The sequence below is a fragment of the Panthera onca genome, chromosome D3 (assembly GCF_046562875.1).
Source record: "Panthera onca isolate mPanOnc1 chromosome D3, mPanOnc1 haplotype 2, whole genome shotgun sequence".
In the NCBI taxonomy this organism is placed as follows: Eukaryota; Metazoa; Chordata; class Mammalia; order Carnivora; family Felidae; genus Panthera; species Panthera onca.
Genome location: NC_138350.1, coordinates 22930718 through 22957616, shown reverse-complemented (window position 1 = coordinate 22957616; position 26899 = coordinate 22930718). Strand labels below are relative to the sequence as shown.

At 40.3% G+C, this 26899-nt stretch overlaps 1 protein-coding gene across 17 annotated transcripts in view; it reads right to left on the bottom strand.

Moving 5' to 3' along the window:
- The window catches only part of CHEK2 (checkpoint kinase 2), a 47458-nt gene that overhangs the window by 20084 nt on the left and 475 nt on the right, over nucleotides 1-26899 (bottom strand). Inside the window, exons 1-7 of one of the 17 annotated variants that reach the window (XM_060612841.3) lie at nucleotides 26726-26851; nucleotides 26299-26370; nucleotides 25791-25945; nucleotides 24254-24584; nucleotides 7344-7468; nucleotides 7077-7224; nucleotides 4095-4185 (exon numbers count right to left, since the gene is read on the bottom strand). In XM_060612841.3, the coding sequence (XP_060468824.1) occupies nucleotides 4095-4185; nucleotides 7077-7224; nucleotides 7344-7468; nucleotides 24254-24578 (689 nt within the window). In that variant the 5' untranslated portion in view covers nucleotides 24579-24584; nucleotides 25791-25945; nucleotides 26299-26370; nucleotides 26726-26851. Of the gene's footprint in view, nucleotides 1-4094; nucleotides 4186-7076; nucleotides 7225-7343; nucleotides 7469-11375; nucleotides 11499-22701; nucleotides 22787-23619; nucleotides 23681-23897; nucleotides 24051-24253; nucleotides 24585-25790; nucleotides 26894-26899 lie in introns of those variants that run through there. The other 16 variants (XM_060612837.3, XM_060612832.3, XM_060612833.3 and 13 more) reach the window with 16 other exon arrangements.

Here is a 26899-nt window from a genome sequence, read left to right as displayed (position 1 = left end):
TTCTTATTCAAAGTGCCATAGTTGATGCCATAAACTGCACCCTAAATAAAATCACAATAACAACCAAAAGTATTATGCGATTAACTTAATTGCAGCAAACTCTTAAAGATTTGCAATTAATTGGGATACTATAATGGAAGAGGAATAATACCCAGGATACAGGTAACCCAATGGACTCTGTTCTCCAAAGCCTGGGTCAGCCCAAGGTAGTGGCTACTCACATATCAATCACTCATTACATGCCCCAAGCAGACTATAACTATTGTGAGTTTGGGGTGGGAAGGTAGGTTTGTCAAGACACCCTTTTTATTGTGTATTATATGTATACATAAAAATTACCACTGTTATCATTTTAAAATCTACAATTCAGTGGCAGTAAGCACATCCACAATGTTGTGTAACCATCACCCCCATCTAGCTCCAGAATTTTTCATGAGATCAAATGGAAACTCCACCCCCATTCTATCCTTCTCCCAGCTGCTGGGAACCACTAATCTGCTTTCTCAATAGATTTGCCTATTCTGAATATCTCGTATCAATGAAATTACACAATATGTGGCCCTTTGTGTCTGGCTTCTCTCACTCATGTTTTCAAGGTTAGCCCATGCTGTAGCATGGGTCAATATTTCATTCCTTTTTGTGGCTAAATAATATTCCATTGTATGGATATATCACATTTTGTTTACCTGTTTATTTGTGGATGGAGATTCGGGTTGTTTCCACTTTTTGGATACATGCTGTGAACATTCATGCATAAATTTTTACTTAAACACCTATTGTCAACTGGGAGACGGAAATTATATACCTACAAGGGGAATCACGGGTCATAGGGTAATTCTATGCTTAACTTGTTGAGAAACCAAGGAACTATTTTCCACAGTGGCTACATCATTTTACATTCCCACCAGTAGTATACAGGGGATTTCATTTCTCTACATCCTCACAAACACTTGCTACTTTCTGTTTCTTTATGATGGTAATACTAGCGGCTGTGAAGCAGTAACCCTTGTGGTTTTGATTTGCATTTCCCTCATGATAAATGATGCCCAGCATCTTCTTATGTGGTTTTTGGTCATTTGTAGATCTTTGGAGAAGGCTATTTAAATCCTTTGCCCATTTGTAAAGTGGGTTGTTTTTGTTGTTGACTTATAAGAGTTCTTTTTGCTGAATACTAGATCCTTATCAGATAAATGATCTGCAAATATTTTCTCTCATTCCATGGGTTATGTTTCACTCCCTTGATAGTGTTTGGATGCACTAAAGTTTTTAAATTTGATGAAGTCTAAATTATCTATTTTTCTTTCTTTTGTTGCTCGTGCTTCTGGTGCCATAATTAAGAAACTACTGCCAGGGCACCTGGGTGGCTCAGTCAGTTAAGCGTCCAACTTCGACTCAGGTCATGACCTCACGATTGGTGAGTTCGGGCCCCGCATCGGGCTCTGTGCGGACAGCCCAGAACCTGGAGCCTGCTTCGGTGTCTGTATCTCCCTTTCTCTCTCTCTCTTTCTTAAAAATGAATAAACATTAAAAAAAAGAAAGAAAAGAAAAGAAACCAATGCCAAACCTAAGGTCCTGAAGAGTTACCTCTGTTTTCTTTTTACAGTTTTATAGCTGTATCTCTTACATTTAGTTTTTTTCCTTTTGAGTTAATTTTTGTATATGGTGTGAGAAAATGGTCCGTTTAACTATTATTGTTTAAAATCTGCTCAAAACACTTTCCAATTCCCCTTCTGATCACAGTCACCTTTTGCCTGAGAAATCTTCCCTGAGTCAATATAGCTCTAATGGAGAGTCTGTAAGAGTACTATGGGATGACGTGTAACCAAAATCAAGCCAATCAACGTTTCCCCTGGAATCAAATGTTGATGTTGGGGAAAAGTTCTCTCTGCAGTGGTTTCTACCAGGAAGAAGATATGAATGTGGGGCTTCTGGAAGCCATTCTTCCTGCCACACAGAGAAAACAAATCTATAGGAAGACAACCAGTAGTAGCTAAATCAATACATGGAGCCAGTGCCCTGGCAACACTGGAGGAGCCCTTAAATCCAGCCACACATACAGCCACATAGAGCATCAGAATTCAAAGAGTGACATAAAGCCCTAAAGGCCACCTGGTCCAGTCATACCTGAAAACAGCTGTGCCCATGTATCTCCCGCTTACAAGAGCCAATAAATTTCTTTTTTTACCTGACTCAGGTGAGTTAAGTTTCCGTCACCTGATAGAAGATTTGTGTTGAATCCTCCCTTAGAAAAAATAAGAGTCCCATGCATTTCTTAGGGGTGCGCACAAAATTTGGCTATAAACTTCCAAGCACCAATGCAATTGTGAAAATACAGTGAGTTACTGAATTTAATATCCATAAACTAAAATATCTCCCACAGATGGCTGCAAAGAGTACACTGTGTTTGATTCTATGTGGCAGGAATATGGGTGATTATTTCCTTCTATTAACTTCTACTTCCAAGTTTCCAAAAATGTCAATAAAGAGAAAGGCCTTTGGGAGAGGGGGAAGGGTGGGAGAGTGAAGAACATGGTACAATGTGGTAAAAGTGTCCCTAAGGATGTGGCTCTCAAAGTAGGATTAGGCAACCACTAAGGAACCCCAAGATGCTTTCAGGGTGTCCACAAAGTCAAACTATTTGCAGAGTAATACTGAGACATCATATGCCTTTTTCATCCTCATTCTCTCATGAGGATACAGCGTTTTCCAGAGGCTACGTGGCATGTGACAACAGACTGAACAAGGACGCAAATATCAGGATCTAGCCATTTTCTAGTAAGCCAGATAGCAAAGAGATAGGCAAAAATGTGAAACAGTGCCTCTCTTCTCACTGATCTTTATTTAAACAATTATTCTGCATTAAAAACATTATTTGGGGGCACCTGGGTGGCTTAGTCAGTGAAGCATCCAACTTTGGCTCAGGTCATGATATCGCAGTTCATGAATCCGAGTCCCACGTCTGGCTCTGTGCTGACAGCCCAGAGCCTGCAGCCAGCCTGCTTCTGATTCTGTGTCTCCCGCTCTCTGCCCCTCCCCCACTCGTGCTCTGTCTCTGGCTCTCTCCCTCTCTCTCAAAAAAATAAACATTTAAAAATTTTAAAACACAGTTATCTTAACCTAAATTGGGTTCTTTAATGCATTAACAAATATTATAAATGTCTCCATTTGAATTTCTAATATAGCAAATATCAACAGATATCAGCCACAAAAGCTCTTGGGTGCCCTCAGTAATTTTTAAGAATGTAAGGGGTCCTGAAACCAAAAATTTTGAGAACTTTGCTATATTCAGTGGTCAGTTTCATTTCAGTTCCCAAGATGTCACAAATTCTGAAGAAGGCAGAAACGCAGTAAATGTTTCTTTTTAGAAGGTAATGAAAATGTTTCACAACTCTGTGAATGTTAAAAATCACTAAATTGTAGGAGTGCCTGGGTTGCTCAGTTAGTTAAGCGTCCAACTTCGGCTCAGGTCATGATCTCACTGTTCGTGGGTTCAAGCCCCATGTCGGGCTCTGTGCTGACAGCTCAGAGCCTGGAACCTGCTTCGGATTCTGTGTCTCCCTCTCTCTCTGCCCCTCACCCACTCATGTTCTGTCTCTCTCTCTCAAAAATAAACATTAAAAAGAAAATTTTTAATAAAAAATAATAAGCATTAAAAAAATTAAAAATCACTAAATTGTACACTTTCCATGTGTGAATTGCATGGTATGTGAGTAACAACTTTTTTTTAAATGTTATTATTTATTCATTTTTAAGTAACCTCTACACCCAACATGGGGCTCGAACTCACAACCCTGAGATCAAGAGTCGCATGCTCCTCCAACTGAGATTAAGAGTTGCTCTTCTGAGTAAAAGCCAGGCGCCCCTGTGAATACCAACTTTTTTAAAGCCACTTTATTGAGCTATCAAAGGTAAAGTGTATAAGGAAAACTCTTCATTTCAACTGATGATAGTCAAGTAAATGAATAACATGCCTATCACAAATAGGTGTCCTACAAATATAAATGTTATAAACCAGGAACAAGAACCTAATCAATGACAAATGTTTAGAAAAAAAATGAACTGCAATTTCTGTAACAACAAAAAAAACAATTTACCTTCCGAGAGTTTTTGACATGATGTATTCGTCTCTTAATTCCTTAGGATAAACTGACTGATCATCTACAGTCAGGTCAAAAAATACAAAAACTAAGGGGGAAAGGGCAGAAATAGGTCTCATTAATTCATTCGATAAAGATAAAATGGTCCTAAAATTTAGTAAACATATGAAATATAAGACAACTGTTTTCAATTACATTTAACACCTAACCCTAAAGGAATTGGTTAGCCAGTTTAACCCCTGTTATGAAACCCAGAGAAACCCATGGACAATGACAGTCAAATCTCATTCTTCAATAGAAATACACAACATCATCTCAGGTTAGTGCAGGAAATCCATACATATATGCTAATCTTATTCCTCAGTCTCAAAATATTAGTCAACTGCAACTGATATAAAACACCCATGCAGATTAGCAGAAACCCAGAACCAAAAAGCAATCAGTTCAAGCATAGAAAAAAATGTTCTAGACATATAAACATCCCAAAAAAATTAGACTATAGGTCATCACACTAGTATTATTTCTCTTTGCCATTCATAGACCTTTACATGTCTGGCATTTTATAGTGCAAACCATCTTGAACCTGATTGTAAAGTTAAATAAGTAGCGTTTCCCCCCAAATCCCCTTTTTCTCCATTATTTGGGTTGTATTCCAGAAAAAGAAAAAATATAACCCCACTCATTTAAAAATTTAACCATCCACGTGAACCAAGGCTGCAATCAATTATCGACATTTCAATTCTACAAAATCAATAGTAAATTTGCAACTGCCTGCAATATCTTGAAACAGTAAAATGTGTTAAGACCCTTGAGTTTCTCAGATTTCAGGCAACAGGTTTTGACCTCCCTGGAGTAACCAAGAGCTCTAGTCTCTGGCACAAATCTGAGCCACCTGAGTGTGCTTCATTCCAGGCTGGTCTGCACAAGACAGACACTTGCATAGTGAAGGAAACCTTCCAGCAAACCGACAGTTTCTCTGTGTTCATGGATATTTATGAACCTAGATGTTCCAGTGGCATCTGAGAATCTGGGAATTTGAGGGGCTCTGGAGGGCTACATCTCACAGATGTCAAGGTCTACTTCAAGGGCTACAAATTCAGTTGTCCACACAAGCCAAGGTCATGTACACAGGGAAGGCTGGGTTGAGGGTGGGACAACGTGGAGCAATGAGGACTTGAATGGGGAAAACATGCCGTCCATCTAAACCAGGAAGGCTCTACTGAGCACTGGCAAATCCTCCAGTTATGGAATTATAGGCTCAGTATGGCCAGGCAGTGCACCTTTTTCAAAGCAATCTAGATTTTGACGTTAAAGTACAAATAACAAATGCCTAATAAAATGTCAATAAACTGAATGCCATCTGCAGAGTGCCAGTCTGATCTATTTCAATTAAGGCCACCTTTAGCCCATATAACACATCTGTTCAGAACAGAACAGTTGCCCCGTAGATGGACCAACTACGAAAAGGTGGCACACAGCTGGTCAAGTGAGACAGGCCAAATTTCAGCATTCAGATGTCGCCTGCACCAGGTGCTCTCAAACAGCAAAACCCTATGCAGCTGCCCTGACTATAATTATCAGATTGAAAACAAAATAGTCAGAAATGGGGAAAACTGTCATAAAATGCATTTTAGGATGCCCAGCGTGGCCATCGTTCCCAGATGCCAGGCTGAAGACTGACTGCCTAAGAATCACCTAAGCAAGATTTTTTAAATCCCTGGACCTACTAGACCAGGATCTGTGGGACAGCGTTTGTGAGCATCTATTTTTTTTTTTTTAAGTTTATTTATTTTGAGAGAGGGAGAGAACACACACACACGAGTGGGGGAGAGGCAGAGAGAGAGGGAGAGAATCCCAAGCAGGCTCTCCACACTGTCAGCACAGATCCCAGAGTGGGGCTTGAACGCACAAACCAGGAGATCATGACCCGAGTCAAAGTAGGACATTTAACCACTGAGCCACCCAGGCACCCCGTGGAGATCTATTATTTTTAAGTTATTACCCACACACACTCCCTTCCCATTCATTCAACCCTCAGATAGTTTTGTGAAATTCTGCGGGTTTGTTTTTAATCAAAGAAACAAAAGTATTCCTTTTGTCCAAGGATTTAAAATCACTGTGAGATTACATGTAACTCTTTAGGTTGCTTTAATTCCTTCTGTGCTGAATGACAGCTGTTCATTTTAGATGTGATATTAGTAGTTTTAGGAACGGCTGCTTATAAAATGCTGCCTGATGATGACAATAAACATCAAAACTTTCAGACAATCACCAAATGGTAACTAAGAAAATAGACAGTTTGGGGTTTTTTTTAATGTTTATTTATTTATTTTGAGAGAAAGAGAGAGAGCACATGTGTGCACAAAGGGGAGGCGCAGAGAGAAAGGGAGAGAGAGAATCTCATGGGGCTCAATCTCATGAACTGTGAGACAATGATCTGAGACAAAATGAGAAGTTGACACTCAACTGACTGAGCCACCCAGGTGCCCCAAGAAGGAAGAAGGTTTAAACTGAGATTCTTACAGAAAAAACCTAATGCCTGGCATATAAACAAACTTCAATAAATACATGTGCAATTAATGAATGGAAGGAATGAAAGGGAAGAATGAGAAAGGAAGGGAAGAAGGAAAGAGGGAGGGAGGGAGAAGAATTAATGGTCTAAAACAACAACTCACTGACATCTAAGACTGATGTGGTACAAACTGGATCAATCAATGAACAATGAAACATCTTAAGCAATATCATCCCATTGACAGCATACAGCCTTAAATAAAACTTATCACAGCAGTTAAACTTTAGAAATTCAATCTTGATAGAAATCTTTCCTAATTTAAGGATGCACCCAGGACTGAGTTGAATCCTGAATACTAACCGTCTTACTTTACGTAACTAAACCATACTCGGCAAAGGGCATAATGTCGATCTTCCCTTTACAGGAGAGGAAAAAAAGATTCAGTAACCAGAAGATAGTAATGTTACCTTTATTACTCCACACTGAAAGTGCAATTTCAGAATTGTTACTCAAAGGAAGGCGTCTTCCTTTCCCTACAAGCTCTCTATTTACAAAGGTTCCATTCCCACTGTGATCTTCTATGTATGCGATGTAAGAGTTTTTGGGACCCATTTCCTAAAATAGAGAACATTTTATTTCAAAGTTTTAACAGTGGGGAGTGACAGTGCTAAGATATCTCACGGTGAAGGACTAGATTACCAATTTTCCCAAACATATGGATTTCTGTCACCTACTCTGAAAATCCGAAAGTGTTTCTTGCTGTAAGTCCGGTATTTATCCGTTCTTTTCAGCAGTGGCTCATCAAAGCAGTATTCGCAGCTCCTATCTCTCCCAAACCAGTAGCTGTCATTAACACAGTCTGTAACACAAAAGTATACACCGGAGTGCTGTCGAATTTCATGCATCAAACACTTTTAAAAACTGCTTATAAAATGTAATTAGAGGAAAATAACCTAAGAAAGCAATCAAGCTTACAGATACCTTTATCAAAATGATATAGGAACAAAAATGAGGGAGGAGGAAAAGAACAATTTTCCAATGAGTTCAATAAATCGTGACTTATACATACCTATGAAATAACAAGCCGTCATTAAAAGTTCTCAAGCAATTATTAATGATTTCAAAAAACACTTAAAATCAAATAACTTCCTGCTCATGACCCTCCTGAGGCTTCCCATCGTACTTACTATAAAATGTGCACTCCTCCCCATAGCAGGCTAGATGCTCAGGATCCAGCCCCTGCTTCCCTCCCAGCCTCACCTTGCACCGCTCCCCTTGATCACTCTACTTAGTCCCTCTGGTGGCTTCCATTGCCCCATGTCGGGTTCAACCCCCACCTTGTGGCCTTTGCATTCTCTGTTCAAACACAGCTACTTGCATAGTCATCTTGCTTTGTGTCTGGACTCAAACTGTCATCTTCCACTCAGCTTTCTGTATTAGCAGACTCCTACCTCGTCATCCATTATCATAATGACATCCCGTTTTGTCTCCCTCTAAGTATGGACCATAATTGGAAGTTATCTTGATTATTTATATATTGTCTCCCCACACACCCCTTTTAGAACAAACTCCAGGAGGGCAGCCTTGGGTCTCCTGTGTTTTAGTTCCAGCACCAAGGACAATGAATGTAGTAGGCAAGTAAATGTTGATAAAGACAGACCAGGCAAAATGTTAGCACCTCATATCACAAAGTACTAATTTCCCTAATGTATGTCAAGTTCCTACAAATAAAAACAGACAAACAATCCAGTAAAAAATGGGTAAAAGATATGAAGAGACAATTTACAAGAGACAGAAATACAAATGGCTCAAACATACGAAAAAATGGCCAAGGTAAAAAAAAATTTTTTTTAATTTAAAAACCAGGGGAACCTGGTAGAGCACGCAACTCTTTTTTTTCCTTTTTTAATGCTTACTTTTTGAGAGAGCAAGAGACGGAGCGCAAGCAGAGTAGGGGCAGAGAGAGAGGGAGACACAGGATCCAAAGCAGGCTCCAAGCTCCAAGCCGTCAGCACAGAGCCCGACAAGGGGCTCAAACTCATGAACCGTGAGATCATGACCTGAGCTGAAGTTGGATGCTTAACTGACTAAACCACCCAGGCACCCCATAGAGCATGCAACTTTTGATCTTGGGATTGTGAGTTCGAGCACCACGTTAGGTGTAGAGATTACCTAAAAATAAAATATTTTTTAAAAATGAAATTAAAAAATGCATAAACATGTACACATTTTAAAAAAAGAAATTTTAAAAACCAATAATACATTACAATTTCATATTTCAGGGTGCCTAGGTAGCTCAACTGGTTAAGTGTCCGACTCTTGATTTTGGCTCAGGTCATGATCTCACGGGTCATGAGTTTGGGCCCTGAGTCAGGCTCTGCACTAACAGCTTGGAGCCTGCTTGGGATTCTGTGTGTGTGTGTGTGTGTGTGTGTGTGTGTGTGTGTGTGTGTGTCTCTGCCCCTCCCCCACTCACTCCTCTGTCTCTCTGTCTCTGTCTCTCAAAAGAAATTAAACATTAAAAAAAATGTTTTTAAACAATTGTGGTACTTACATATAATGGAATATATATATGTAGATATATATATGCATTTTTTTTAAGTAGGCTCCACACCTGATGTGGAGCTTGAACTCATGACCCTGAGATCAAGAGTCTCATGCTCTACTAACTGAGTTAACCAGGTGCCCCTATCATGGAATATTATTCAGCCGTAAAAAATAAATGCTACAGCCCATACATGCCACGACATGTATAAACCTTGAAAAAGTTAGAAGAAGCCAGACACAAAAAAACCATGAGTTGTATGATTACATTTATATGAAATATCCAGAATACTTAAATCCATAGAAATGAAATACAGATTACTGGTTGCCAGGGGCAGGAGGAGAGAAGAAAGGGAAGTGACTGCTTAACAGGTGCAGGGTTTTATTTTGGAGTAACACAAGTGTTTTTCAGAACTAGACAAAGGTTGTGATGGCACTGAACTGTTCACTTTAAAATAGTTAATCTGGGGCCCCTGGCTGGCTCAGTCAGAAGAGCATGCAATTCTTGATTGTAGGACCACGAGTTTGAGCCCCACACTGGGTGTAAAGATTAATTAAATAAAGAGACTCAAAAAAAATTAAAGAACAATAAAGTGGTTAATTTTATGTCATGTGCATTTCACTGTGAGGTTTTTATGTTTTAGGTTTATTTATTTTGAGAGAGAGAGAGAGAGAGAGAGCACACATACTTACGAACCGTGAGATCATAACCTGAGCTGAAATCAAGACTCGGACTCTTACCCTACCGAGCCACCCAGGCACCCCACACGTCAATTTTTAAAAATTACATAGACACACATAACTGGCCCAGAAATTCTACTTCTAGGAATTTATCCTACGGATAGAGGCATATGTATTATGAAAGGATATAAGGACAAAACTAAAAAGTTATTCACTATAGCATTATTCTTACAGCAAAAGATTACAAACATCTTAAATCTCCATTAGTAAGGGACAACTTCAAAAAAACTTACATCTATAAAAAGGAATGAGAATCTTTACATTCTGAGATAAGGATATCTAAGATACAATGCTGAGTATTAAATGCCAGTTGCAAGCAATGTGTTGTGAATTATAATTAATCTAAAAATAAAAGGAAAATAAGAATATACAGGCACTTAGCAATATGGCATCATCCATTACAAAGTAAAGCCATGCCGACTCAAAGACCCAGCAATTCAACTCAGTCTCTACCCCACAGACACATCTGCCAATTGACCAAGGAGACAACCACAAGGATGTTCAAGGAGTCTTGCTTACAGGAACGAAAACTGGAAACAACCTAAGTATCTGTTAATAGGGGAAGGAATAAATGAACCATGGTATTTCTACTAGAAATGCAGAACTACTGCACCAGCTGGGACAAGGAAGGGCATGGAGAATTCATCAGGACAAGGATGGTGGACAGAGACTGTAAGAAGTGGGCCCCTACAAAAGGGTCTGTTCTGACCTTTGCTGATCAGGAGAGCCCCCAGGCAGAAGTGTGGAGGAGGGCAGGGAGAACAAGGGAGGAGGCAAGGGGACCAGAAGTTCTCAGAAAGGCAATGAGGGGTATGAATCCAGGGAAGGATGGGTCCATCTTCCCAGTAGGGAAGGGGTGCAGGTGAGAAGGTGTGTAGGGAGAGCAACAGATACACTGGTTTTGGCAAGTGAACTGAAAATTAGGTAAGTTAAAAAAAAAAAAAAGAATGAAAGAAAGAAAAAGAAAATTTAGGTAAGCTATTTTCTTTTAGGGATTCTAGACCTCTCCTCTCTGAAGTTCGAATTCACTGTCCTCCCTCTCAAAGGATCCTATATCACAGACAAAAAAATTAAAACCATCTGGGAAAAGTTAACCCATCTCTCCCTTTGATCCCCATTCAGCTCTGACCTTTGGCCTATCATCTTCACCTTTGCTTTAACATCCCCTCCCCCGCCGCCCCATTTTACAGATGAGGATGGTGAGGCTCAGAGGGGTAGCATCACTTGCCTGAGGTCACACAGCTAGATGATGACAGAGCTAGGACTTGAACCCATGTCTTTCTGACTACAGCACCCTCACTCTTTCCCAGCTTCAGCCCTTAAGCTACACTCTCACCCTTATTTTCTTCCTACTCAAGCATTTTTAATCTCTTCCTCTACCAGTTTCTCTCACGCTCATTTCAAACAGGAACAAGCCTCCCTTGGGCTCCACACTCCCCTTTGGTTGCTAACTTTCATCACATTTCTTACAGCATACTCACTTCTTTCTCAATGGCAGGTTAAGGACATAGGTTTAAAGTTGAAAAGTTGTAGGATCAAATCCTGCCTCTACCAACTCTGGGCTATATGACTGTAGACAAGTTAATCAACTGAGGCTTAGAGCCTCAGTTTGCTCTTCTGTAAAATGGAGGTAAGAATAAAAATAGTCTCTCATTAGATTATTTTGAAATTTAAATAAAATAGTCCCAACACTTCACCCAACAAAAAGAAAACGTACATTCTTCTCAAATGCTTATGAAAAATATTCTCCAAGATAGAACATAAGCTAGAGCGAGAAACCTACTCCATGAACATAAAAGAACAGAAATCACACAAAGTATGTTCTCTAATAACAATGTAATGAAATTGGAGCTCAAAAACACAAAGAAATTTAGTGAATTCCCATTTAAGCAGAATTAACTAAAAAAACCAAAGGGACAAAGAAAAACAATCATTAAGGAAAATTAAGAAATACTTTGAAATTAATGAAATGAGAAAACAACATACCAAAATTTATGGGATGCAGCTTAAACATTTCTTAGGGAAATTTACAGTTGTTAATGTCTAAGTTACAAAATAAAGATTTTATGTCAATAACCTAACCTTCCTTAAGATGTTGAAAAAGAGAAGCAAGCAAAATCTAAAACAAGCAGAGGGAAAAAAATAATAAAAATCAGAGCAGAGGGGCGCCTGGGTGGCTCAGTAGGTTAAGCATCTAACTCATTTCAGCTCAGGTCATGATCTCACAGTCATGAGACTGAGCCCTGCAAGAGGCTCTATGCTGAGCTTGGAACCTGCTTAAGATTCTTTCCCTCTGCCCCTTCCCCATTTGTCCTTTCCCCATTTGCATGCTCTTCCTCTCTCAAAAAAAAAAAAAAAAAATTCAGAGCAGAAAAAAATAGAAAATACAAAGATAATTAAGAAAATCAATGAAACTGCGGATCCTGGGTGGCTCAGTCAGTTGAGCATCCAATTCTTGGTTTCAGCTCAGGTCATGATCTCACAGTCAGAAGACTGAGCCCTGTGTTGGGCTCCACGCCGAGCAGAGCCTGCTTGGATTCTCTCCCTCTCTCTCTGCCCCTCTCCCCACTCACATTCTCTCAAAATAAATAAATAACCTTTAATTAAAAAAAAAAAAAAGAAAAGAAGTTGGGGGGGGGGGGGGCAGGGGAGGCGAGCCTAAGTGGCTCAGTTGGTTGAGCGTCTGACTCTTGATTTTGGCTCAGGTCCTGATCTCACAGTTCATGGTTCAAGCCCAAGCCCAGCGTTGGGCTCTGTGTGGACAGTGTGGAGCCTGCCTGGGATTCTCTCTCCTTCTCTCTCTGCCCCTCCCCCACTCATGCTATCTCTGTCTCTGTCAAAATAAATAAATAAATTTTAAAAAATAATAATGAAGCCAAAAGCTGGGTTTTATTTTTAATATTTTATTTTTAAGCAATCTCTATACCCAATGTGGGGCTCGAACCCACAATCCTAAAATCAAGTGTAACATGCTCCACCGACTGAACCAAGCAGTCTAAAAGATAGCTTCATTTTAAATTCTACCAAGCATTTAAAGAACTAATACCAATGCCCAAACTCTTCCAAGAAACACAGGAGGAAGGAAACTTCTCAACTCATTCTGAGGCTACTAATACACTTATGCCAAAAGCAAAGACATCAGAAGACAGCAACAGACCAACAGGCCTCAGCAAACCAAATCCAGCAACATGTAAAAGGGATTAGATATGACCAAGTGAGAATTAACCCAGGAAAACATGGTTGGGTTAGGGTTAGCATCTGAAAAATAATTAATGTAACATGCAATCACAATACAATACAGAACAAAACCACAAGACCATCTCAGTAGACAGAAAAGGCTTTGACAAAATCCAATATCCTTCATGATTCAAAACAATAGTGACAACAATAAAAATAAATGAGGAATAGCAGGGAACTTCTTCACCCTGAGAAAAAGCACTTATTGAACCGCCTATGGCTAACTGCATAGTGAAAGCTTCCCCCTTAACATCAAAATAAGACAAGAATATCTGCTCTTACAATGTTTTTTTTAAATGTCTATTTATTTATTTTTGAAACACAGCTTGGGGGAGAGACAGAGAGAGAGGGAGAGAATCCCAAGCAGGATCTACACGGTCAGCACAGAGCCCAACACAGGGCTCAATCCCATGAACTGTGAGATCATGACATGAGCTAAAATCAAGGGTCAGACACTTAGCCAACTGAGCAATCTGGGTGCCCCTACTTTTTCTTCATCGTACTAGAGATTCAAACCAGGGCACTGGAGGGAAGGAAGGAAGGAAGGAAGGAAGGAAAGAAGGAAGGAAAGAAGGAAGGAAAGAAGGAAGGAAAGAAGGAAGGAAAGAAGGAAGGAAGGAAGGAGGGAAGGAGCAAATCTATCTCTATTCACAGATAACATAATCTTATGCAGAAAATACTAAAGAACCCACTAAAAACTATTGGATCTAATTAACAAATTCAGCAACATTACAGAATACAAGATTAATATACAAAAAAAAAAAAACCCCAAAAACCCCACTTGTTCACGAGCAATGAACTAACTAACCTAAAATGAAATTTAAAAATAATTCCTTTTGGGGTGCCTAACTGGCTTAGTTGGTACAGCATGTGACTCTTTAGATTTGGGATCATGAGTTCAAACTCCATGTTGGATGTAGAGTTAAAAAAACATATGTATATTTAAAAATACTAATAAGTACATTTATGATAGCATAAAAAGAATAAAATACTTAGGAATGAATTTAACAAAAGTACAAATCTAATACTATAAAAACTATAAAATATTGCTGAGAAAGAATTTGAAAGACTTTTATAAATGTTCATGGATGGGGTACCTAGGTGGCTCAGTCGGTTAAGCACTGACTTTGCCTCAGGTCATGATCTCGAGATTCATGAGCTTGAGCCCCACGTTGGACTCTGTGCTGACAGCTCAGAGCCTGGATCCTGCTTCAGATTCTGTGTCTCCCTCTCTCTCTGCCTCTCTCGCTTGCACTCTGTCTCTCTCTCAAAAATAAACATTAAAAAAAAAAAAAGTTTTAATTAAATAAGTAAATAAATAAATAAATAAATAAATCAGTCATACTATTGCAAAGATAGCAAAATGCCCATACTACTGACATACACAATCCCTACCAAAATCCCAGCTGCCTTCTTTGCAGAAATTAGCAATCTGAAACTAAAATTCTTATGTTAATATGAAGACACAGACTATCCAAAATAATCTTGAAAATGAAGTACAAAGTTGAAAGAGTTACCAATGTTTTGCAATTTCAAAACTTACTCCAAAGCTACCATCATTAAGATGTTATGGTACTAGCATAAGGACAGACATACAGATGAATAGGGAAGAAATGAAGGACCAAAAATAAACCACATTTATAGTCAACTAACTTTGAAAAAGAGTGCCAAAACAGTTCACTGGGAAAAGAATAGTCTGTTCAAGAAATGGTACTAGGACAAGTAGATATCCACATTCAAAACAATAGTTAGAACCCTTACCTCACACCATATACAAAAATCAACTTACACAAAATCAAAGGCTAACTGTAGTAGGAACCATAATTATAAAACTCAAAGAAGAAAGAATAGTAATGAAGCCTTGTAATCTTGGGTTAAGCAATGCCTTCTTAGATATGACACTAAAAGCACAAGTGACAAAAGAGAGAAATTGGCCACAATTCAAGTTTGAAATTAGTGTATCAAAGAACATCATCAAGAAAGCAAAAAAGAAGGGCACCTGGGAGGCTCAGTCAGTTGAGCACCCGGGTCTTGGTTTAAGGTCATGATTTCAGTTCGTGTGTTCAAGCCCCATGTAAGGCTCTGCATTGACAGTGCAGAGTCTGCTTGAAGTTTTCTCTCTCCCTCTCTCTCAAAATAAATAAATAAACTTTAAAAAAAAAGATAACAAAAAAGAAACCCAAAGAATGGAAGTAATATTTGCAAAACATATATCTGATAAGGGATTTATATCTGGAACATATAAAGAACACTTACAAATCAGCTATAAAAAGGGGCGCCTGGGTGGCTCAGTTGGTTGGGTGACCAACTTTGGCTCAGGTCATGATCTCAGTTTGTGAGTTCAAGCCCTGTGTCGGGCTCTGTGCTGACAGCTCAGAGACTGGAGCCTGTTTTGGATTCTATGTCTCCTCCTCTCTCTACCCTTCCCATGCTCATGCTCTGTGTCTGTCTCTCAATAATAAATAAACGTCAGGGCGCCTGGGTGGCTCAGTCGGTTGGGCGTCCGACTTCAGCTCAGGTCATGATCTCACGGTCTGTGACTTCAAGCCCCGCGTCGGGCTCTGTGCTGACAGCTCAGAGCCTGGAGCCTGTTTCGGATTCTGTGTCTCCCTCTTTCTCTGACCCTCCCCTGTTCATGCTCTCTCTCTCTCTGTCTCAAAAATAAATAAACGTTAAAAAAAAAAATTAAAAAAAAATAAACGTTAAAAAAAATTTTTTTTTAAATCAGCTATAAAAAGATTAGAAATCCAATTAAAAATTAACAAAGGCTCTGAATAGAAATTTCTCCAAAGACGATATAAAATAACCAATAAATACCTAGAAAGATGTTCAATTATCATTAGTCATCAGGAAAATGCAAATCAAAACCACAATGAGGGGTGCCTGGGTAGCTCAGTCGGTTAAGTACCTGACTTCAGCTCAGGTCATGATCACAGTTCGTGAGTTCAAGCCCCGCACTAGGCTCTGTGATGGCAGTGCAGAGCCCACTTCAGACCCTCTGTCTCCCTCTCTCTCTGCCCCTCACCCGCTCATGCGCACACACACACTCTCTCTCCCTCTCTCTCTCTCTCAAAAATAACCAAACATTGGGAATGCAAGCTGGTGCAGTCACTCTGGAAAACAGTATGGAGGCTCCTCAAAAAACTAAAAACAGAACTACCCTATGACCCAGCAATTGCACTACTAGGCATTTATCCAAGGGATACAGGTGTGCTGTTTCGAAGGGACACGTGCACCCCCATGTTTATAGCAGCACTAGCAACAATAGCCAAAGTATGGAAAGAGCCCAAAAGATAGATGAATGGATAAAGAAAGTGTGGTATATATATACAATGGAGTATTACTCGGCAATCAAAAAGAATGAAATCTTGCCATTTGCAACTATGTGGATGGAACTGGAGGGTATTATGCTAAGTGAAATTAGTCACAGAAAGACAAAAATCATGACTTCACTCATATGAGGGCTTTAAGAAACAAAACATGAACATAAGAGAGGGAAACAAAAATAATATAAAAACAGGGAGGGGGACGAAACAGAAGAGCCTCATAAATATGGAGAACAAACTAAGGGTTATAGGAGGGGTTGTGGGAGGGGGGATGGGCTAAATGGGTAAGGGGCACTAAGGAATCTACTCCTGAAATCATTGTTGCACTATATGCTAACTAATTTGGATGTAAATTAAAAAAAAAAAAAAAAAAAGTTAAAAAAAAAAAGAAGCTAAACTAAAATAAATAGATAAACAAACATTTAGAAACAAAAATAAAATTTAACGTTTATTTATTTTTGAGACAGAGAGAGACAGAACATGAACGGGGGAGGGTCAGAGAGAGAGGGAGACACAGAATCTGAAACAGGCTCCAGGCTCTGAGCAGTCAGCACAGAGCCCGACGCGGGGCTCGAACTCACGGACCGCGAGATCATGACCTGAGCCGAAGTCGGACGCTTAACCGACTGAGCCACCCAGGCGCCCCACAAAAATAAAATTTAAAAAGCCCAATGAGATCATTTCACACTAGAATGACTATAATTAAAAAGACACATAGTAAGTTGGGGCAAAATGTAGAGAAGTTGGAACCTTCATACACCACTGGTAGGAATATAGAATGGTGCAGCTGCTGTGGAAAACAGTTTAGTGGTTCCTTAAAATATTAATCATAGAGTCTTCCATGGGAAGCTGTTGAAGTGGGAGTCCCCTAAGCTCACCTCATGTCAGACACAACTAGATAACCCACATTAGTGTAAATAACTCAGAAAGCAGCCCAACGATTGGCAGAACAGACCCTCCGCAACTAAATGTAGAAAAGAAGTCATACCGATGAGAGTAGGAAGGGCAGAGATGCAGAAGGGAGCCAAACAAACTTGTAGGACTGTCCATGAGGTAGGGACACCGTAGCACAAAGAAAGGAAAGAAACAGACCCTCACACTGGGGAGCATGCATGAGGAAGAAGAATCCCTATAACATACTGCTTTGAGTTCTTACAATCAGCAGCGATTAGCACCTGGAACTTTAAAAATTCAGCAGTCTCCCTGGGAGGGTGAGAGGAAACTGAGTCCTTGCCCTTAAGGAAACAGCACAACAAAGACCACGGCAGAGATACAGCATAGAAGCAGCAATGTGAAAAGTACGTGGGTTATACAGGAAGGACTTTTACTAATCTCAGAACAAATACTGGAGAAGCAGGAATATTTGGGAGACTTCTCTCCAGGAACAGAGGAGGGGATAGGCACCATTTCCCTCCCCCACTCCTTGGCCTACACACAAAAACACCTACAGCTACAGGAACCTGTGTAGCACCAACACTTGGTACCTAGGTTATTAATAGCACCACATTGCCCCAAGTTCTTCTGTGGACACGCCTGCTCCAGCCAGGCCCAGGCTCTAGGTCCCCTCCCACAGCAGACCTACACACACTTTGCTTACACCATGCACCCATGTCGCCCTGCAGACCTGCCACCCTCTAATAGGCCCTAGGCCGGAACCCGTTCAAAGTGGTGCCACAAGCCTGGCAGTGTGCAAGTAGTCCTGACAAGGGCCAGCGCCACTCCAAAGTGACTCCTGCACTAGGGGGAGGGAAAGACAATAACCACACACACCAGTCCAACTAGGGCCTCAGCAGTGGGCTGGGAGCAAACATCTGATCTGACTACAGGCCCCACCCACCAATGAAAGATTCTCAGGGGACAACACATGGAAAGTGACCTGCAGCCTGATGCTACCTCATTTCTGGCGAACGCCTGGTCTGACTCAACTGAATCCCTAGGCGGCCTCAAATTGGCCCACTAACAACACAGGGACCGGTCCCTGCCCACAACAGGCAAAGACAGCCATCACAGATGACTGGAATGAAGGAAAAATTAGCTCAACCACAACAGTAGGGTACAGGAAACACACATATGAGACACCCTGAAGCTTCAGGTTCTGTGAACAAGGAACACTGCATTGCAGAGCACTACATGACCTCTTCTTCCTAAAGCCATTACTTTCAAGAGCAGAAGATGTAGCTGACTTTCCTAATACATAGAAACATACACAGTGAGTTGAACAAAATGAGGAGACAGATGAATACTTTCCAAATGAAAGAACAGGACAAAATCACAGCAGAAGAGCTAATTGCAACAAACATAAGTAATATACTTGATAGAGAACTTAAAATAATGATTGGGGCACTCGGGTGGCTCAGTCAGTTAAGCCTCTGACTCTTGATTTCAGCTCAGGTCAAGATCTCACAGTTCATGAGTTTGCGCCCCACACGGGGCTCTGTGCTGACAGCATGGAGCCTGCTTAGGATTCTCTCTCTTCCTCTCTCTCTCTGTCCTTCCCCCGCTTGCACACTCTCTCAAAATAAATAAACTTAAAATAATAATAAAAATAATGATCAAAGAGTAGAGGACCTCATGAGAACCTTAACAAAGATATGGAAAATATAGAAAAGATCCAATCAGAGATGAAGAACTCAATAACTGAAATTAAAAATACACTAGAGGGAATAAAGAGCAGACTAGAGGAAGCAAAAAAAATGGATCAACGACTTGGAGGACAGTGTAATGGAAAGCAATCAAGCTGCACAGGAGAGAGAAAAATAATAATTATAAATGAAAGAAGACTTAGGGAACTCAGCAAGACCATCAAGTATAATAACATTCACATTATAGGGATCCCAGAAGGACAAGAGAGAGAAAAGGGAGAAAAAGAGAGAGAAAATTTATTTGAAAAATTAATAGCTGAAAACTTCCCTAATCTGGGGAAGGAAACAGACACCCAGATGAAGAAGGCACAAAGAGCCCCCAACAAAATCAACCCAAGGACTTCCTCACCAAGACACAGCAATTATAAGGACAAAAAGTAGTGGGCACATGGATGGCTCAGTAGGTTAAGAATTTGACTCTTAATTTCAGCTCAGGTCATGATCTCATGGTTCATGAGATTGAGCCCCGTGTCAGCTGTGAGTTGACACTACAAAACCCACTTGAGATTCTCTCTCTCTCCCTCTTTCTCTGCCCATCACCCACTTGCACACACAAGCTCTTTCTCTCTCAAAATGAGTAAATAAACGTTAAAAAAAAAAAAAAGAACAAGAAGTAGTGATAACCAGAAAATTTTAAAAGCAGTAAGAGAGAAGAAAACAGTTACATACAAGGGAAACCCATATGGCTAACAGCTGATTTTTCACCAGAAACCTAACAGGCCAGAGGGGAATGATATGACATATTCAAAGTGCTGAAACAAGAAAACCTGCAGCAAAGAATACTCTCTCTAACAAGCCTAGGATTCAGAATAGAACAGATTGTTTCTCAAACAAAAGTTAAAGGAATACATGACCATTAAACCACCCCCAAGAAATGTTAAAAGGGACTTTGAGTAGAAAGGAAAGGTCATAAGCAGACCATAGACAAAGTAAGAAAAGTAAAAAGCACAAAAGCAGTAAAATTAAGTACGGCAAAACCTTGGATTGCATGTAACTTGTTCTGTGAGTGTTCCACAAGACAAGCAAACATTTCTAATAAATTTTAACTTGATAAACAAGTGATGTCTTGCAAGAGTAGTATGTGTATGAGTAGTATGTAACGCCAAATGTCACATGATAACAACTGAGCCAATGGCTCTTGAAATTTGCTTTGATATACGAGTGCTTTGGATTACAAGCATGTTTCCAGAATGAATTAGGCTCGCATACCAAGGTTTTACTGTATATCTATAAAAATCAGTCAAAGGGGGGGGCGCCCAGGTGACTCAGTCGGTTAAGTGTATATACCCACACACAAATACACACAATGGAACATTATTTAGCCATTAAAAAAGTATGAAATCTTGCCATTTGCAACAACATGGATGGACTTTGAAGGCATTGTAAGTGAAATAAGTCAAAGAAAGACAAACACTGTATAATCTCACTTAAGTGTCTTATATGTAGAATCTAAAACACCTAATCTCGGGGCACCTGGGTGGCTCAGTTGGTTGAGCGGCTGACTTCAGCTCAGGTCATGATCTCACAGCTTGAAGGCTCGTGAGTTCAAGCCCTACATCGGGTTCTGTGCTGACAGCTCAGAGCCTGGAACCTGCTTCCGATTCTGTGTCTCCCTCTCTCTCTGCCTATCTCCTGCTCACCCTCTATGTGTCTCTCCCTCTCAAAAATAAACACTAAAAAAATTTTTAAGTAAATAAATAAAAATAAAAAACCTAAACTCATATAAACAAGAGTGGTGGTCACCAGGGACTGGAGAGTAGGGGAAATGGGGAGATATTCATTACAGAGTACACACTTCCAAATATAAGATGAGTAACTTCTGGGGATCTAATGTACAGCATGGTGATTACAGTTAATAATATTACATTATATACTTGAAAGCTGCTAAGAGCATAGATCTTAAATGTTCTCACCACAAAAAAGAAATGGTAATTATGGAATGTGATGGAAATGTTAGTAAACACTATGGTGGTAATCATTTTCCAATTTGTAACTACATCAAATTGACACATTGTACACCTTAATTTACACAATGTTACATGTCAATTATATGTAAAATTTGGGTAGGGGAGGGGAAGAGGACAATTACGAGAGGAACAATTAAAAAAAATTTTTTTTAACATTTATTCATTTTTGAGAGACAGACAAAGCATGAGCGGGGGAGGGGCAGAGAGAGGGAAACACAGAATCTGAAGCAGGCTCCAGGCTCCGAGCTGTCAGCACAGAGCCCAGCACAGGGCTTGAAATCACAGATGTTGAGATCATGACCTGAGCTGAAGTCAGACGCTTAACCAACTGAGCCACCCAGGCGCCCCTAGAGGAACAATTTTATAAATAGATAATGGTGATAGTTGCACATTTTGTGAATGTACTTAATGCCATTAAACTGTATACTTAATGGTTACAGTGACAAAACTTTTTGTTGTATCTATTTTCCCACAATAAAAATAAGTAAACACTGGTGCCTACTGGCTCAATCAGTAGAGCATGCAACTCTCGATCTCAGGGCCATGAGTTCAAGCCCCACTTTGGGCACAGAGCTCACTTTAGTAATAATAATAATAATAATAATAATAATAATAATAATAATAATATAATAAGCAACATTAAAAATACTTAGGAATACTTTCTTTTTTTAGTACAAGATTTGTATACTGAAAACTATAAAACATCACAGAAAGAAATTAAAGAATACCTAAATAAATGGAAAAACATCCCATGTTCATGGATTGGAAGACTTAATATTAGATGTCAATAATCCCCAAATTAATCTATAGATTCAGTGTAATCCCTATCAAAATCTAAGCTGCCTTCTTTGCAGGAAGTGTCAACTTTGTTCTAAAATTCATATGGAAATGTAAGGGACCCAGAATAGTCAAAACAATCTTGAAAAAGAGGAACAAATCAGGGCTCACACTCTGGATTTCACAACTTACTACAAAGCAACAGTAATCAAGATTTTTGTGGTACTTGCATAAAAGGATAGACATAGACCAGGGGCATCTGAGTGGCTCAGTCGGTTAAGCATCTAACTTCAGCTCAGGTCATGATCTCATGGTTCATGAGTTCAAGCCCCACGTCAGGCTCTGTGCTGACAGCTCAGAGCCTGGAGCATGCTTCAGATTCTGTGTCTCTCTCTCTCTGTACCCCCCCCACCCCCCCCGCTCATGCTCTGTCTGTCTCAAAAATAAGCAAACATTAAAAAAATTAAAAAAAAAAAAAAAAAAGAATAGACATAGATCAATAAAATATTATTGAAAAGTCCAGAAATAGACCCTCGGATTTATGGCCAAATAATTTTTGACAAGGGTGCCAAGACCATTCAACAGAAAAAGAATAGTCTCTTCAAGAAAGTGCTCAAACACGGGGTGCCTGAGTGGCTCAGTCGGTTGGGCAACTGATTCTTGATCTTGGCTCAGGTCATTATCTCACGGTTCATGAATTTGAGCCCCATATCAGGCTCTGTGCTGACAGTGTGGAACCTGCTTGGAATTCTCTCCCCTGTTCTCTCTACCCCTACCCCACCCTCTCTCTCTCTCTCAAAATAAATAAACAAAATAAAATTTGAAAAAAGGATGTGCTCAAACAACTAGGATACTCACATGCAAAAGAATAAATGTGGACCTCTGCCTCATACCATAAACAAAAAGCAACTCAAAATGGATCAGGGTAAGGTCTAAACATATAAAACATCTAGAAGAAAACAGGTGTGAATCAATAACTAATTATGATAGCTCCTAATGGAGCATCATATACTTTATGCTGTTCACCCTATCAGGATCCTCAGATATATGTAATCTCACTTTTAAAACTACATGGATGGAACTAGAGGGTATTGTGCTAAATGAAATTAGCCAAAAAAAGACAAATATCATATGCCTTCACTCATATGAGGAATTAAAGATACAAAACAGATGAACATGCAGAAGGGAAGCAAAAAGAATATAAAAACAGGGAGGGGGACAAAACATAAGGGACTCTTTTTTTTTTTTTTTTTTTTTAATTTTTGGGACAGAGAGAGACAGAGCATGAACGGGGGAGGGGCAGAGAGAGAGGGAGACACAGAATCGGAAACAGGCTCCAGGCTCCGAGCCATCAGCCCAGAGCCTGACGCGGGGCTCGAACTCACGGACTGCGAGATCGTGACCTGGCTGAAGTCGGACGCTTAACCGACTGCGCCACCCAGGCGCCCCCATAAGGGACTCTTAAATATAGAGAGTAAACAAAGGGTTTCAGGAGGGGTTGTAGGGGAGGGGGGGAATGGGCTAAATGCATAAGGGGCATTAAGGAATCTACTCCTGAAATCATTGTTGCACTATATGCTAACTAACTTGGGTGTAAATTCAAAAAAAAAATTTAAGTAATTAATTAAAAATAAATAAATAATAAGTAAATCAATAAAAGTGATGCAGCCCACTCACCCTTTCTCCCCTTATCTGTTTCCCACCCACCATACATCAGCCCCACCCCTATCTTAAAACTATGGCTTAAATGAGTACAAAATAGCTTCAGATACTTACTTCTCAATTTAAAGTTGTACCTATAAACATTCCTATATTATTTCTCCATTTTCTACTGTTTCTTTTTCAGGTCATCAAAGTTGGACATGAAATAAAGAGTGATAAGGTACAAATAATACATTAATCATTCACTTTTAATATTAAAATGCTATTTCAAACACACACATAGCAAGGCCTTCCTACTGGAATCAGGAAGTGTCAGAGAGGATGAATGTATTTAAACTGCAGGGTTGACTATTTTGAGATAAAATCAAGTAACAGTCAACAAACAGCCTTACATATTCTGAAACTGTAAGAGGGATGTTCTAAAGCTGCCACAGGAGGGGTTAAGTGGTGAAGTTTCTGTGATGAGTTCAAAACTGTCTGCAAGTTTGAATGAATCAGCATTTTTCTTGGGAAAGGGTCCACTGCTCTCCTCAGACAGACAGAACATTACAGACGCCCAATAATACCTGTTGAAAGAATAAATGAAGGGGGATCCACAGCAAGTGAGAGTCAGTAAACTCCCCCAAAACTGCTTTCTTGGTTCCAACTTTCACCACCTTCCAACTCCGGGATCATTCCAGATGGTCTTAAGCTTTCTGTTACAACTCTCTACAATTAAAATATTACACAATATAACCAAGGGTCTTACCAAGATTGGTGAATCCATCCTGAAGAGCCCACAATCGAGCCCAAGGGGCAGGGACAGGCTCCTCCGGTTCTTGGTCCTCGGGAATCGAACAGAGTTCCTGGGTGGACACCGTGTCTAAGGAGCTCAGAGTCCCCGAGCTGGAATGAGAGGACTGGCTGGATGTGGGTGCTGTGTTGGTGGAAGAGCTGGACGTGCCCTGAGAATGTGAGGAGGAGCCATGTGTCTGGGAGGAGATGCCTTGAGACTGCGAGAAGCTGCCTTGGGACTGTGAACAGGCACCACTGCCATGGGGCGGCTGACCCTCCACATCCGTCTCCCGAGACATTACGACCTCAAAAATAAGTGGCCAATAATAAGATAAGTTTCAAGGAACAAGACTTGAAGGTCAAGAGTGAAGGACGGACATATTTACATCAGAAAAAAAAAAAATCCGGAGCATGCATGTTCTGCAAGAGTTAAAATTCTAACAGTCCATGGGAAGCCTGAGTGGCTTAGTCAGTTGAGCATCCGACCCCTGATTTCAGGTTAGGTCATGATCTCACGGTTTGTGAGATGGAGCCCCACATTGGGCTCTGTGCTGACATGGAAGAGTCTGCTCGGCTCTCTCTCCCCCTCTCTCTCTCTCTCTCTCCACCCCTCCCCCTCCACACATGAGTGCACACTCTCTTTCTCTCTCTCAAAATCAATCAACTTTAAAAAAACATTAAATATTTCAAAAATATAGATCTAAATAGATCTATAGTTCTTGTGGGCTGAGGTTGCCATCAGATCACTTTCACCAGATGAGTGTTTTGTAGGGCAGCCACAAACCACAGGGAAAAGAAAGAAAAAAAATATTTGAAGGTTATAAATAAGCTAAAAGCAATTAACTAAGTTGGGGGTGGGAGGGAAGACTGATAACAGCTTACATTCATCTAATTTTTTAATTTTTTTTTTTTTTTAATTAGGAATGAAACCTAAAAGGTATTCACTAATACAATCAACACTACACTTAAATTTCATGTTTTGGAACAAGAAAGAAAGGGAATGTTGGTGAGGATTGGAGTAGAAGATGATTAAAGAGAAACTATATACTAACTCACTGCACCACTCAAGAGGTGACCATTTATGTAAAATGTCACTAATGCCCCTCCTCCCCCAAACCTGCCCCAAGACTGTGCAGACCACATCCTGTTTGTTCATCTAGATTCCTTGACTCCTAACTAAGGGCCAGGCTACTTAATGAGACAGAACACAAAGAAGACTGCTCTAAACAACTCCACCTAGCACTTTGTGATGCTAAGTTACTATGCTCATCTTTTCAGCATCCTAAATGGCCTTCCAGCCCAACAAAATTCTGCAGAAACCATAAGAGGTTCCCACCCTTATTTAGAATTAACTTGATGGACAGCTTAATAACAGAAATTATAACAAAGTCAATCCTTAACTTTAAATCCCTAATGTGATTTTTATAAAGAGGGGAGAGGGGCATTCTCTCTTCTCCCCAGATATCCATACTCAGGTATTCCTCCAGGAGAACATAGTAAACATTACTCACACTGACATTTATATAGCTTTCCAAATACAAAGATCCTGATGACTTCTTCTTAAGCCACACCCGTAAGGTGATGCCAGAGCTGAGTACGCCAGCTCTAATACTACCTCGGTCAAGGTTGCAACCTCTTTCAGCTTTTTGAGCGAGACTTCTCCACCCTGAAAACTGGGAAAAGACTGAGTCAAGTAGTGGCTGCTATCCTTGCTTATTGGTAAGGGTCCACCGAACGGAAAACACATTACTCTCAGCCATGAGGAGGAAGTATATGGAAAGGTTAGAGGCAAACAAATCTGGAGTAGATAGATCTTGAGGATTAAATGAGATGACACATGAACGTTCCTCCCCCAGCAATGCTTGATAATTGGGAGAACAGAATTCCAGTCCCAAAGAATCAGACAACCGGAAAAGGGTTTACAAGTGTAACACATTTTTTTTTTTCCAAATAGAGAAACTGAATCCCATGGTGGACTGGTGCCCTCCTACCCTCTCCTCGCCAAGCCATCCCACACACTTACTTATGGACACTCGCAGGGCATCCTCTTACACAGGTCAGTGTGTTTCCAGTTCCTGCAGCGCCTAGCAGCTAAGAGTGAGTTCTCAATAGGTTTTTTTTCGAAATTGAATCTAAAATATGGTAATAATTACTAACATTTATATAATCTTTACAAAGCAACTTCCCTCTGATTTTGAAGAACACAACTTTGTTCTTTCTTACCATGCACGTCTGGGCCAGTTTCAGCTTGTAAGCAACAGGGGAAGTGAACTTCACCTCGAAGTTCATCTACGAAGGAAGACAGTCGCCCACGCGTTCCTCTCCTCCCCCAAACCAAGCTCAAAAACCAAAGTGAAAATTCGGGAGATTCAGCTCGCATCAAGACCCCAAGAACGGGAATCGAACCCCCCAAACACCCAAGAGAAAGTTCCCCGCTACGACTCACCGCGTGAGCCCACCTGCAGCCACACGACTCACAGCAGCCGCAGCCAGCACTGTGGCGCTAAACAAGCACATACGAACTCCACCCTCAGCCAATCAAAACAGCCCTCCGCCGCCGCCAGACCAATGAAGAGCAGCCGATGTGGTCGTCTACGCGTAGCCTCAATGCTTTCTGGGA